General features: G+C 32.6%; 1 protein-coding gene and 1 long non-coding RNA gene across 3 annotated transcripts in view; one reads left to right on the forward strand and one right to left on the reverse strand.

The window, feature by feature from the left end:
- The window catches only part of LOC137223418 (uncharacterized), an 86,435-nt gene that overhangs the window by 60,733 nt on the left and 9,949 nt on the right, over nucleotides 1-15,753 (forward strand). The gene's annotated exons all lie outside the window — the stretch shown is intronic.
- The window catches only part of HSPA4L (heat shock protein family A (Hsp70) member 4 like), a 54,530-nt gene that overhangs the window by 26,188 nt on the left and 12,589 nt on the right, over nucleotides 1-15,753 (reverse strand). The window contains exons 3-12 of the mRNA XM_067735101.1: nucleotides 15,050-15,190; nucleotides 11,618-11,740; nucleotides 8,729-8,828; nucleotides 8,233-8,366; nucleotides 6,116-6,360; nucleotides 5,897-5,973; nucleotides 5,109-5,260; nucleotides 4,528-4,634; nucleotides 3,170-3,303; nucleotides 1,332-1,531 (exon numbers count right to left, since the gene is read on the reverse strand). Coding sequence (XP_067591202.1) covers nucleotides 1,332-1,531; nucleotides 3,170-3,303; nucleotides 4,528-4,634; nucleotides 5,109-5,260; nucleotides 5,897-5,973; nucleotides 6,116-6,360; nucleotides 8,233-8,366; nucleotides 8,729-8,828; nucleotides 11,618-11,740; nucleotides 15,050-15,190 — 1,413 coding nt within the window. The remainder of the gene's footprint in view (nucleotides 1-1,331; nucleotides 1,532-3,169; nucleotides 3,304-4,527; nucleotides 4,635-5,108; nucleotides 5,261-5,896; nucleotides 5,974-6,115; nucleotides 6,361-8,232; nucleotides 8,367-8,728; nucleotides 8,829-11,617; nucleotides 11,741-15,049; nucleotides 15,191-15,753) is intronic.

Consider the following 15,753-nt stretch of genomic DNA (forward strand, 5'->3'; position numbering starts at 1 on the left):
TGTAAGGTAGATAGCTAGTGGGAAGCAGCCACATAGCACAGGGAGATCAGCTCGGTGCTTTGTGACCACCTAGAGGGGTGGGATAGGGAGATGCAAGAGGGAGGAGATGGGGGATATATGTATATGTATAGCTGATTCACTTTGTTATAAAGCAGAAACTAACACACCATTGTAAAGCAATTATACTCCAATAAAGATGTTAAAATAAAAGGCATAAAGAATGCTTTCAATTTTAGCAAAAAAAAAAAATATTGAATGGATTAAATGTCTGCCATACATTGTTGTGAACTACAATTAGGAAAATTAACTTTTCACCTATTACTCTTATGTTTATTTATGAAACATTGACTGTATCTTCACTAACATATTAGGACAGTATTTCCTTCTCCTCAATTCAAGGAAGGGAGGATGTAATAGGAAAATAACACACGGGAAGAAGAATGAAAGAAAATGCCATGGTCCTTAAATGAAGTACTTTAAGGAGTAGTGGTAGAATTCTGATCAATCTGGAAGAAAAGATTTTATAGTAGCTGTTAGTACAAACAGACAAAAAGACAACTTTCACAAAAGGGAGAAACTGTCTTGAAATTTAAAATCTTAAAATCCATTCTTAACATGCAGAAATATATGAAAAAGCTAGGGCAGACCTCCAATTATGATTTGAAAAAAATCCAGCAAAAGCCATTAAAAATAACTTACAAATAGTATACATAAAAAGACGAAAACTTTATGTAATGGAATATAATAACTTTCTCCTAAGATTCCTTCATTCATAGTATGCCAAGAGTAAATACAATGTTAGAGTCATATAACTCTTTCATAAAGAAACTGTCAAAAATCTGTTTTAATGTTACTGAATGTACAGCACATTCTTCTGCTCAACTGCCACAGATATCTCCTAACTAAGCTCTGAAAATTTCTTTATTAAGCATGTATTCTCAATCTAAAAACACATATGTATACAGTTCAGAATTTATCATTCCGAATTGGATTTATGTGTAAGCTAAAAAGCTAGCTATAATAAATGTTTTTAATAGAAATAAAGAATTTAGGAACAATGACTCCAGACACACATATGCACATTTTCCATATAATGCTACGAAAAATACACAAACCTCCGAAAAGCATGTTACAATGTGAAAAGATGTAGAGCATTTAAAATAGAATTATTCTTTAATGATTTTATTTTTAAAAGTTTATATACTTATTCCTATAGCAGAACTTCAGAGCAAAACCTCAGATATTAATATTTTCAACTATTAAAAGTACCAGGTAGAATTAAGATACTGCATATATTAGAGGAACCTTTTTGAAACAGAATTTCTACATACCACATCATCTTTGCTTTCATTCTTAAAAGAAGTTTCTGTCTCCATAGGAACATCACTGTGATCCCCTTCTATATTCTGCTTCTCAATTACTGATGCACTAGCCACACTGAAGATTCCATGGATGTTAATACGAACTTTAACCTTAACTTTGGAACTATCACCATCAGACTGTGGGAAAACATTCTGAATAGTGAAGCTCCCTTAAGGAAAAAAGAGCTTTGATCAGTACATAGGCCTCAGATTAACTCATTCAATTCATTTATTCAATAGTTTTACTATCATCTTTCAGATGCTGGCAAAAGAAAATCATAAATTATCATATGCTGATTAATTTCTGTGGGACATGCATTTCCCCCAGATTACCTTTTTAATATACTAATAAACCTGGTATAAACACTCAGACAGGTTAAGCAACCTGCCCAAAATCATCAACAACAGGAAAAAGGAGAGTTGGGATCTTAACCAAGGACAATCTGACTGAAGGCAATATCACTTTTAAGTTTTACAATGTTGCTACACTAAAACCAAAATAACAAAACACAATTTCTGAGTTTGAAAACCAAACAGATATTACCTTTTTGCTATAAACTTTGCAAATCATAATCATCTTGGTAATTCATAAATAAAGCAATTTAAAATTTTTTCTGGATTTTTCCTATAGCAAAATTGCTAAGTTATCCAGTCACTACTACCTACTGAGGTCACTTTAATTTTTCACTTTAAGAAATCTGATGTTTTATTTTTCAGAAAAAAAAAATCTCAAATATATAATGTTATCCATAGTAAAGAGACACTACCAGGCAGAAAAACTGTATATAAAAAATCTGGCTGACCTATATTAGAGGTTGAATTGTGACCTCCCTCTGGCCCCAATTCATATATTGAAGCCCTACTCTCCAGTAACCTCAGAAGATGACCTTATTTGGAGATAGGGTCTTTACAGGTAATCAAGTTAAAGTGAAGTCATCAGGTGGGTTCTAATCAAATGACTTGGCGTCCTTATTTGGAGACAGATACATACACAGGAGAACGTTATGTGAACATGAAGAGAGCCATTTATGAACCAAGAACAAACACCTGGAATGGATCCTTCCCCCACAGCCCTCAGAAGGAACCAATCCTGCCAACAACTTAATTTTGAACTTCTAGACTCCAGAACTGTGAGATGATAAATTTCTATTGTTGAAACCACCTAGTTTGTGGTACTTTGTTCCAGAAGCCCTTGAAAACTAATACCATTTTCAATAATGTACTTCTACTGCTTTAAATAATGTACATGAAAAATTAATATTGTCTCCTTTTTTAGTCTATCAATAAAAGTAGCACATATAGAAAATTTTTTAATTTACTATTCCTTTTCTTTTAAATGATGTAAATCATACTTTGTTTTATATCTTCTAAAAGATTACTCAGCTAAAATGGATATTACAGTCTCCTATTTCCACTTTTGTATTAATCTAATGATTAACTGGCTTCTAGTTGTTGCCAGTGAACATAAGTTTAAAATCAGAATATGTAGTCAGTCTGGCAGCACAATTTCAGTTTACCGATTAAAGAGTTCTTCCATTAAAAAATAACCCTCACCCAAACTTTTCAGGTCAATTACAGAGCATTTTAAATATACATTTCAAAATGAATTAAAAAGATTCAAACTTGCTGTTATTCCAGAAATAAACTCTGAGCACTAAAAAGTGCACATTTAGAAAAAAGTATGATTATTTTTCTTTAAAAATCCAGTGCTGGCTTAGCTGAAATGTTACTCTGTTTCCTTGATTCAAATATTAACATATTTGTAAGAGGCTAAAATTTATGAAAAAAAAGTTTTGGAGTTCTCTTACCAATTCTTGGATCTGGATAAGGCACTTCATGTAAATTAGTATAAAATGCTTCTAGTTCAAATGGTTCTTTCTTGTGGAAAGTAATGACTTTTGAGAATGGGGCAGGATGGTTCTTACAGAATACTTCACATTCCCTAAAATGGAGCGGGAAAACAGTTTAAAATAAATAGAAAGTTGCCTATGAACCTAATTACAGAATCCATCTCATTTTTAATTCATGATAAGCAGCAATTTTAAAGGCCTCTGTGCACAAATTTTAAGAAAAAGCATTACTGGTTTTGCTATAAATAAACATGCCTTTTGACAGGTTTAGGGCTCAAAGTTCTAGAACGTCTGACATAGTAACAGACAATTCTATCCTACTGAGAAAAATTATCTGAGAATAGGTATATTTTGTTTGTTTGTTTGTTTGTTTGTTTTGGCGGTACGTGGGCCTCTCACTGTTGTGGCCTCTCCCGTTGCGGAGCACAGGCTCCGGACGCGCAGGCTCATCGGCCATGGCTCACGGGCCCAGCCGCTCCGCGGTATGTGGGATCTTCCCGGACCAGGGCACGAACCCGTGTCCCCTGCATCGGCAGGCAGACTCTCAACCACTGCACCACCAGGGAAGCCCTGAGAATAGGTATATTTTAAGGCAATATATAAGGATGTTTTTGCTCACATCTGAGGACCAAATTCTATCGATATTTTTGAAATTTGTGCAAAAATTTCAATTTCTTGGGGGTGCAGATGTATAGAACACAGAACAAAATCTTAAAAGCAACTTCAAAACCTAAATACAGGTTTATTTTATTATACCAACTATACTTCTGAAAAGCAGTCAAATATAATATTTGAAATACAGATTTTTATTTTAGTAGGAAAGTAAACAATTTATATCCTGGGCAGTTCATGGAAAAGGAAATGTTAATGTCAAAGCAAGAAAAGACTTGCAGCTCACAACAGTCAGAAATGCAAATTTAATAATAAAGTACAATTTAAAAGTGATGCTTTTATTTGGATATTCAAAGAAAATGACTGGATAGATATATACCCAGCTGTTAACAATAGTTAGTTACCTCAATAAAATGGGCTAAGGGAGTTGGGATATGGCAAATGCAAATTTTTAAGTTTTTATATTTCTATACTGTGATTTTCATTTGAAAATGAGAATGTTTTACTTTTGTAATAAAATACTAATTAAAAAATATGCCATAATGGTTTACAGATAATATATCATTTTCATATTCTCCTTGTTTCTAAGATAGTATTCTAAAGTGTTTGACAAGTTTAAGAAGTATAAATTCCTCTAATTTAGAATAGTAGGTTCAATTGATTATTTATGACAAGCTCTAACCAAGGCTTTAGAAGTAACTTACCCAGTCCCATCTTCAAAAGAGGTCTTCCAACTTAATGTGATTGAATAGGGAACAAGGTCTGTTATGGAAAATTCACGCACTTTAAATGCTGGTGAGAGAATCGCACACTGAAAATAAGATGTATACCATATTTAAATCAACAAACACCAAACATATCCTAGGTTACCATGATTGAACTGCTTAATAAAGTTCTTATAATAAAATAGTTACATTTTAAAAATTTCTGGGTTTTTGGTAATAACTAGTTAAAATTTTAAAGTGTCAGAGCACTCTTTCTGTGACTTTACAAAAACTGATGTAAAATATGTTTAAATCTCAAAAAAAAGAATTTTAAATAGGAATAATTATAAGAATTAATAAAATAAATGCTTTTTCGGTATAATTACAGACATACTGTCCTATGATAGTTTAAAAACAAATGGGACAGACACAACCCTTATATTTTAGGAATAATTTCAATTTAATTTTAGCTTATTGATAACTGGTTGGACAAGATAATATTAAAAAGTTCTTTGAGGCCTATCACCATATTTCTGGCAAAATATACATTCTAAAATTAAAAAAAAGACTAATAATCATACCTGTAATGCACACCCTCTTGCAACAGCTTCATCAGCATTTAATGTGGTACTTATGTCTTTAAGAAAGAATTTAGTGATTTGTTCCTTCACAGCAGGAATTCGTGTTGCTCCTCCTACAATTTCTATACTACTTATGTCTTCACATTGTAAGTCTGGAAAATGAAAGGTTTAATTGAGAAAAATAAGACAGTCTTTATAAAAATGTGAACAGTAGACCCCAGAAAGTACTTTTTTAAAAAAATGTATTTTTTTATTTGCTCAAAACGAGGTAAAATGGAAAGAAGTTAAAAATAAATTTTGGAAAAAAGCAAAATTTAATAGATATTAATTATCTACTTATCAGGCACTGTACTTGGTCTAGATGATGTAGTGACCACAAGAACAGACATGCACCTCATGGACTTCAGAGTCCTTCAGTTTTAACTTCCACCTCACAAATTGCCACAGAAGGTAATTTTAATTGATTACAAAAAACTCTAACAAAAAGCAGTCATGTCCTCATTTCAACTTTCAATCAATCTTTAAAATCTTACATATAGACATCTTCAAATATAACTAGCATTAGTTTTATGATGTAAACAATATGAGTCAGAAGGAGTTCTCATAAACTTTGATTTCTAGTGGCCCTGCTCTTATGAATAAACAATGAGTTATAATCTCCTTCTCTAAAACAAGAAATATAAGTCTTCAAAAAGCACATGAATTTTTTATTGTTTTTACCATTTTCTACCCCATTCAAGTAACACCATGGTACAGTTTTGATGGTTAGTTCAGTAACTTCCACTTACTAGCTTGTTCCATTACTGCTTTTAATGGTGGGTCAACTCTGGCTAAGAGGGAAGCACATAATTGTTCAAACTGAGCCCTATGGGAAAATGAAATAAAATTCATTATTTGGGGATATAAAAATTGAGCATATCTTCTAAAATAACAGAACGAAGAAAAATCAGACATGAACTAAACATAAAATAAGGAAACACTTTTCAAACTGAAAGCATGCATGGTACCTGTTCATTTTACTAGAAACATCAAGGTCATTCATGAAACACTCAATGTTCAGTGGAAGGTCTGATGCATTTGCACTCATTAGCTTCTTTAGTTTTTCACATTCCTGATATAAGCGCAACAAGGCCCGAGAGTTTTCTTTTACATTTATCTTATATTTTGTCTTGAACTCATCACAGAAGTAGTCTACTAAAACCTCATCAAAGTTCCTGCCACCCAAATATGGATCAAAGGTAGTAGCCAAGACCTGTTTAATTGAAAAACCAGAACTGAATTTTCAGAAATATTAGATGTTTTCAGCACCCCCTCCAAAATACCTTTTAAAATTAAAATCAAAACCAAAGACCTTGACAAAAATCACAGGGGTACCAAATTTGGAACCAGTTATATTAATTATTACTTATATTTAGCCAACATATCTAACCACTCTGAATTATCTGCTTTAAGTTATAGATCTATATACCTACGTGAAAGAATAATTCTAATTCTGAAATAACTGAGTTACAATGACTAAAACTTCATTATCTCACAACCCATGGTTCTATAACAACACTGAACAGGTGGGCCAAAAACCAAGTTTAAGAGAGCAAAGAAAGGGTCCTAAGTATGTAACCAAAAACAAAACAGCCAAGAAGAGCCAATCCAAAGATTAAATCTAAAATATTGTAATTGGTCAACTTACAAATCAGGAATTAGTGCCCCCATCCCTCATAAATATACAGAAGGAACAAAAAAGCACGCGAGGGAACAAAAAAGAAAACAAAAAAAATGAAGAGGAGAGACAAAAATTTAATAAGCTTGTTGAGCAATAGGCCCCAGTTAGCAGTCGAGTGGAAAAGGAATAGACGAGTCACAGCACTTCAACGATATAGTTCTTGAAAACAGGACCAAGACATCTAGTCTCTCTCCCCGAGGTAGAGGGCAAAAATAACTACTTATAATAGTCATGACTAAAAAAGTAGAATCCCACTGTTGGTGTGGTTCATCAACTTCTTTTTCACAAGGATGGGTGGTGGAATAGTGGTAAACATCACAGTAGGATGTGAGCACAGACTGATTGGGATGTTATCCCAGATTAGCATGAAGAATCCATGGACAGACTTCTCATGAGGTCCAGTATTACCCAAAATTAGATGTAAAATTGTGTAGGTATGTGACTAGTGCAAATGTGCATCATTCTGAGAGAAGGGCCATAGCTTTTATCAAACTTCCAAAGGGGCCTGTGATCTAAAAAATTATAGCTCTATACTCTAGGGTATTCACTAAAAAGGAAGAAAGGAAAATGTTCTTTTTTAATTAAGTTAAAATTCAACACTAAATACCAAGGATTAAATCAATTTGCAAGAAACTATTCTACATTCACTATGAGTCATTTCCCTTTAATTTTCTTTTTTTTTTTATTTTTATTTATTTATTTATTTATTTTTATTTTATTATTATTTTTTTAAACATCTTTATTGGAGCATAATTGCCCTTTAATTTTCTGATTACAAGGATGTTAACATAGTACTATAAACGGCAAGACGAAAGGCTCTAAAAGGTGCTGGATAACCCAAAGCATTTACTCTTCTGAGCTAATCTATACATGTGTGTAATGGGGGGAGAGAGAGAGTGTGTGTTAAGTCTGGGTAAGATAATCAATGTAGAAATGAATACAAAACCAAACAAAGGCTGTAAGAAGATAAGCATATAGAGGTAAATAATACCACACTGTAGAAAATTTTGATTAGGACTCCAGGATAGAAAGGTTTCTAAAGACAATGGGAATCATTTTAGAAATGTTTCCTATGTACATTTATAAATATGTAATTTATGCTCCCTGATAGGTGACTGAAAACCTCAACAATAGTAAAAATAGCTAACACGTAATATCTGCTATATGGCATTCCAAGCATCTTATAATCATTAACTCATTTTATCCTCAACAAGTCTATGAGGTACTTACTGATAATATCCTCAGGTGAGGAACCTGAGATTTGGGGAGGTTAAGTAACTTGCTCAAGGTCACAGTTTTTAAGTGGCAGAGCCAGGATTTAAACCCAAGCATTAGGGTTCTCTATATAGTCTCATATGCTCTTAGACATTAAAATTAAATATAGTAAATCATTTATTTACTTACTTTAAGTTTTCCTTTGTTAAAAGCACAAACTGAGATCTGGTAGGCAGAATGTCCCATATCAATAAATATTACATTTCTTGGTTTCTCATCTAACGGAGGAAGATCCTGTTTATAAATTCCATATGCCAGTGCAACTATGTAAGAACAAAGAATTAGGTTAATTCCAGCCTAGCAATCACTTGGGAAACAATAGGCAAGTCATGTTGATACTACATTTTAACATACAGTAGAGTAATACAAATTATTAGTTTCAAAGTAAATTCACTTTTCACAAATTGGTTAATGTTTTTCTCTCTACCCATCTATAACCCTATAATATTAATGACTCTTATAGCCAATGAAAGACATGTTTAAACTCTGCCATAATGTTGTGCTCCAAAATGACAAGCTTATATCAGTACATAATAGAGTTAAAAAATAAATGCTTTGTATTAATTAGAAAAAAGACTATAATAATATTTTTCTGACAGTAATTTTCAAATTGCAAACTGCTCACCTGCAGTAGTTTCATTCATTAGCCTTAAACAATTTAAGCCTGCAACCTGGGCTGCAGCCATCACAGATCTTCTCTCAGCATCAGTGAAAAAGCTCGGAATCTGGTGTTGCAAAACAATAATTGTTATTAGTTCAATGTAATAGATTTTACTTAAACATTTCATCAATTGAAAAATGAACTTATGTACAGCTTAAGGCAAAGACTGGTGTTCTAATAAAATAAATGAGGAAAAAATACTAGTTTCTTTTTTAAGGTTGGCAATTTCTACATCATAAAGTTTGACCTAAAGTATGAACACAAATTTAAAGCAATTAGTAAAACAGAATTAATATTGTAGGATTTCAAAAATATGTTAAATCCTTCTCATGTTGGTCTATAAAAATACTTGTTAATCTTTAATAATGAAACACTAAAAACCCAAGAGTCTATTAAAATGAGATTGGTTAAATATGTTATATCCACATAATGGAATCCTACATAGATGTTAGAATCAGATCGATCTGAATTGTCATGGAATAGTATCTTTATTACATTAAAAAAAGGGGGCATGTAGAGCATGATTTCATTTTTGTGTATGTATGTACTACTAGAAGAATATATTTCCAAATGTTTACAATGGTTGTATTTCAAAGGGAGGGGGAACTATATTGCAGGGGACTTATGATGAGCATGTGTTTCTTTATAAATCACGAAAAAACATTAAATATATTTCTATTAAAAGATAAACTCTTAATTTAAAACTAATAATTAAGATTACATATACTTATTACTGTCAAACTAAGAAGCACTTTCACTTGGTCTACAGACAAATTTCTAAAAAGCTAATTAAGTATATCCATGTATAAAACTTGGGGCTCTTCCAATTTTAAGTAAGTAGTCTCCTCCAATCTTAGTGCTTTTTGAATTTAGAAATTTCATTTAATAGATAATAACACAAAAAGAACTTGAATTTTGATAAGTTTGTATATCCTGATTTTGGTATTATCCTTCAGACAAAAATCTAAATTATAAGGTATGGTTCACTTAATTTTCACTAAGCACTTATGTACCAGTACTCTTCTAGCCATTAGGGATATGACAGTGCATAGAGCAGAAAATACTTCCCTTTGTACAGCTCACATGGGTCTACTGCACTGATTACAAAGTTAATAATGCCCAAGAAGTTCACAATGCCATGTTCTGATACTAATTTCTGACATGAAAGTAAAATCAAGTATGGCTAAATAAATAGGGATGGATTTGAATTTAAGATACATTTTTAAAATGTGCACCATTCTGACATATACTTTCAAGTAGCAGTATAATGGAAGCGTTATGACCACAAGTTATTTAACTTCTCTGTGTCTCAGTTTTTTCATCTGTGAAATTGAGGTTAATAATATCCTACCTACAGAGTGGTTCTGAGGATTAAATGGGTTAATACACGTTAAATGCCTTTAATAGGGCCTGGACAATGGTAAACTCTATCATTTACTATAACAAAATGACTGGAAAACAAAATACTAAGCTAATATTTTTCTCTCATTTAAAAATTCTATATACACCTGACAGGGACTTCCCTGGTGGCACAGTGGTTAAGACTCCATGTTCCCAATACAGGAGGCCCAGGTTCGATCCCTGGTCAAGGCTAGATCCCACACGCATGCCGGAACTAAGGAGCCCGCCTGTCGCAACTAAGACCCAGCACAACCAAATAAATAAATATTTAAAAAAATAAATAAATACACCTGACAAATTTTAATTACTAAATTCATTGAAGAGTTCATAATACGATTCTATTTTTCTGATGACATGAGACTCCTGAACTTACGTAGTCAAGTTTAACAATACTAAGAATATATTCACATTTAGGTGACAACATATAACTTAAAAACTAGTTATCAATATATAATGGGATCTCAAGAGATAAAACAGGGGATAAAAGATTAAACGCTTTGTTAAGAATCTTTAAAAGACAGATCTTTTCTTTCTGAAAAGTACTGCATGATCTCACCTATATGTGGAATCTAAAAAAGTCTAATTCATATGATAGAGTAGAATGGTGGTTAACAGGGGCAGGGAGTCGGGGAAATGGGGAGACAGTGGCCAAAGGGTACAAAATGTCAGTTATGTAGAATGAATAAGTTCTAGAAATCTAATGTACAGCATGGGGACTACACTTAACAATACTCTATTATATACTGGAAATGTGCTAAGAAAGTAGATCTCAGGTATTCTCACCACACAAACACAAAAAAGGAACCACAGGAGATGGATACGTTAATTTGCTTGACTGTAGTGATCATTTCACTATGTATATAAAAGCATCATGTTGTTCATCTTATATAAAAACAATTTTTATCTTAAAGGCTCAAGTGGATTTTGAGGGGTGATAAATGTGTTTATTATACTGATTGTGATGATGATGGTTTCACGGGTGTATGTGTATGTCAGAACTTCTGGAAGTATACACGTTAAATACATCTAATTTATCATTTTAAAAAAAGGATCTTTTATTTCTGATACAGAATATACAGAATCTCAAATTCCCAGCTGGGCATTTTCAACCTTTGACATAAATGTTACTAAGGTCGGTCCCTAGGAGTGGGACATTAAGTGCTACCTGGAAAGATTCTTAGGGATAAGTGGCAGGTACAGCAGTCACCAACTAATCAAATACATTAGTTTTTATTTTAAGATTCACTGATTATCACAGTTAACTTTATGGGAAACTCAATCCTGAACTTTATCAAATAAAATAATTTTTTAACATAAAAGTAAAAATGGATTTAGGTTATTTACTGGATAAGGGCAGAAGGAATAAAGAAAAGGGAAGAAAAATATTTCATTACAACATTAATACACTGGAAAATATGATTCAAGAGTGTTCATTACTGAGGTAAAACTTACTGAAATCACACAGTCAGCCACTGGTTTCTTCAAAGCATTTTCTGAAGTCTCTTTAAGCTTAGCCAACAGCATTCCAGTAACTTGCTCGATTGCAAAAGGTCTCTCTTCTTCTAGGTATCGCGCCTAAAGCCAAAAGAGGAGATATTTATCAAGAGTCATTTATTGACCTAGTATTTTATGAGCACCTACCTTATACATGATCGATACACAACAGTGAAAAAGGCAAAGTCCTTGCTCAATGAAGTTATATACCAAAAGGATTGCTCTCGTATCATTATGTCTCATCTCTGAAGTTCCAGTGCCTTACACATAGTATTACAACCAAATAAATTATCAAGAGTGTCTTTACATGCTCCAGATCCCCATCTCCCAGAAGAGCAAGTTTTATCATTCACTACTCTTATAAACAAATAAGGGGAAAAAGATCAAATAATCTTTCTTTTGGAAGTTAGAACTCTTCTTGGGTTTAAAATGAAAACTTTAGTAATACAGTTTTTGTGAAAAGGAAATGAGAACACAGCCAAAAAAAAATTCCTTATTTAAAAAAAAAGAAATTTAATATATATTACTGTATATAGATGTATACATGGAATTTTTAAATTATTTTTTAAAATAACTACTTCATCTCATACACAGGTTTAAGACTAGGTTGAATTTAAGCACCTAAAATGAAACTTTACAGTGCTTCTTGACCAAGGAATACTGTGCTTTATTCAAGTAATCAAACCCTTTCATAATGACAACCACAATATTTATAAGCAATACAAAGTTACCTTAGAACCCATATGATAACTACATCCAACTTACAGAAGAAAACGCTATGCCTTTTAACTTTGTACCCCAATGGAGTGAATACACTAAACTTTGGAAGAGCTTTAAAGAACTTCTCAAGCAGCACAATGCATGTTTGTATATAAGTGTATAAGTATGCATAAATAATTATTTAAATTTACTTTGAAACAGACTTAAAATTGATAGTCATTTGTTTCCATATCAATTTACAAGTAAGTTCAAAACCAAGCATTACATGAAATTACTGTCTTTAAACATGGGAAGAAATCAAGCACATTGAAACAAGGGAAAATGAATCAAGTACCCATGTGTCTTAGTCTGATTATAGGAGGCACAACAGTACAGTATTTTAAAAAATAATATAAAAGTTAGATGAAATAAACATCAAAGTTTATTCAAACAAATGTCAGAAAAAATAAGTGGATAAAATGCTTGAGAAGTTGAATGCTAAAGATCTTCAGTCTTCAAAAGATGAAGAAACTTAGTTTGACACAGGACTGATTAACGTTTTCAAAGCCTCTTCAGCTAGCTTACATGCACTCACTATGACTGTATAAAAATTGTATCACTTAAAAATTAGGTTTTGGCCTAGTGGTCCGGTAGTTAGGACTTGGCGCTTTCACTGCTGTGGGCCGTGGTTCAATCCCTGATCGGGGAACTAAGATCCTGCAAGCTGCACAGCCTGGCCAAAAAAAAAAAAAAAAAAAAAAAAAAGACATACAAGGTGTTAAAACTTTACTTTGGACTTCTCTGGTGACATAGTGGTTAAGAATCTGCCTGCCAATGCAGGGGACACGGGTTCGAGCCCTGGTCCGGGAAGATCCCACATGCCATGGAGCAACTAAGCCCATGTGCCACAACTACTGAGGCTGCGTGCCACAACTACTGAAGCCTGCATGCCTAGAGTCCGTGCTCTGCAACAAGAGAAGACTTTACTTCTAGTGCATTCTTTCATAAGACATGGCCACCAAAACTAGAGGGCAAAAAAGATAGAGAAAGTTATGGAGTAGGTGGTAAAAGTTCTCATCACAGGGGAAAAAAATTGTGCAGTGATGGATGTTAACTAGACTTACTGTGATCATTCTGAATGTATACATATATTGAATCATTATGCTGTACACCTGAATTAATATAATGTTATATGTCAAAAAAAAATTAGGTTTTGGCTTTCTGTAAAAATAATTTATTTTGTTTTTATCAAACTACTCATAAAGCATAATTTTTAATTTTCTTTTGAAAGAATAAAAGCAAAAGAATTTAAGTAGTTTAGAATAAAACTGCTCCACAAAGAGTCATTAACCAGAAGTTATCATATCTAAAGGACATGTGAATATTATTCTTTATCTCATTTATTGCTATCATGACCCATCCAGCTTCCTAGTCAGAAACTCCTGATCCACAAATTTCACCTCCTGATCCACAAATTTCACCATTTTTCAACTTGTCTTTAATCTCTCATGTTGTCTTTTTTGAACTACTGTAAGTCTCATGTCTCCTTACTATAACTCATCATCCATCCTGTAGTCAGAACCCTCTTCTAAACATGGAAATATATATCAAGTTTAAAATCAGCTATTAAAATTTTTAACTTTGAGATATAATTCATATCACATAAAGTTTATCCTTCTGAAGTATATAATTCAGTGGTTTTTAGTCTATTCAAAGCTGTACACTGATTACCGTTAACTGTAGTACATTTTCATCACCCTAAAAAGAGTGACCCATTAGCAGCAGTAGTAGTAGATTCACCCATTCCCCCTTACCCTTAACTCCTAGCAACCACACATCTGTTTTCCATGTCTATTGATTTGCCTGATTCTGGATAGCCATAAAAATGGAATCATACAATATGCGGCCTTTTATATCTGCCTTATTTCCAGTTAGCATGTTTTCAAGGTTCATCCATGTTCTAGCACATATCAGTACTTCACTCCTTTTTATGGCCAAATAATATATTCCATTGAATAGCTATACCACATTTTGTTTATCCACTCATCAGCTGATGGACGCTTGGGTTGTTTCCACTTTCTGGCTATTATAAATAATGCTATTATGAACATTAGTGTACAAACTTTTGTGTGCACATATGGTTCAATTCTCTTGTGTATATACCTAAGAGTAGAATCGCTGAGCCATATAGTAACTCTGTGGTTTGGGGTATTCTGTTAGTTTTTGTTAACCAATCTATAACTTTCTGTCTCAGGATGTAGAAGTAAAAATTCAGAATCCATCTCTTACTTGGAAGAAGAGTTTGCTTTAATACTTCTGTAATATAAGATTCTTCTAAATTCGAGAAAGCTCATTATAGAAATTAACATACTTTTGGGGTCTATTTTTCTAAATCACATCTGCCTTTATTCCTTAAAAGTGGTTCACCTCTGAAAGTTCTCCAAATAATAATCCTTTTTTCTTGACAATAAAAGTATTTGGATTAAAAAGATTATTATTCTAAATCAGATTCTTTTTTTGCATTCACTAAAGCATATTACGAAAACTGCCTGTATTTTTGGTATAAAGGTACTGCATCCAGAGGAAAGGAGTTAAATTAAAAATTTTTTAAATATTTAAAAACAGGCAATATTATCATATTTGGTTTCTTTAATTTGAACATATGTTTGCATTCTGGGAATATAAGCTTACCTTAACTCCTGCACTTCCATTAGACATCTTCTGCAGCTCATAGGGAAGCCTGATCCTTTCAGTTTGCACAACAGGATCATCAAATGATCGCCCATGAAGCTTTTTGAAACCATGAATTGTATTTCTTACATTCGTGATTATCTGTTGGCAGTAAACACTTTTATTTATCAATTACTTAATTAATGCAAAATAAACACTATGCTAATACTTGAGAATCACCAAGTCTCCTCATCCTACATATCCAAGTTCAGAATCACACACAATCATTCATTCTTCTGGTTTCTAATTGATAGAAAAATTACACTATTGCCCCTCCAACTCTGCTCCTACCTTAGGAATGTTAGATTCAAAAAAGAAAACTTTAAAACTTTTCAAATAATACAATGAAAATCTATCTACAACTCATTTCTGGCTTTCTTCAACACTTTTCGGCTAATAAAGTAGTATCTTTGATTTCTTTCTTTCCACTTTCATTTGTGTTTTTATTTAAACTATGTTTTTTATTTCCATGTTCTTCTTTTACTCTCAATATCTTATTCTTTGTGGTACTATGTTGCTTCCACTGCTGAAAACTGCTCCTAGGCTAGTAAATTAAAACTCCTTCCATGTAACATGATGCTAAGTTAAAGTGTCTTAATTTGTAAATAGCTTGTATTTTGGCAAAGTAATTTTTTTCTTTAACTAGAACATGTAGTTCAAACTAT

The sequence above is a fragment of the Pseudorca crassidens genome, chromosome 4 (genome assembly GCF_039906515.1).
Source record: "Pseudorca crassidens isolate mPseCra1 chromosome 4, mPseCra1.hap1, whole genome shotgun sequence".
In the NCBI taxonomy this organism is placed as follows: domain Eukaryota; kingdom Metazoa; phylum Chordata; class Mammalia; order Artiodactyla; family Delphinidae; genus Pseudorca; species Pseudorca crassidens.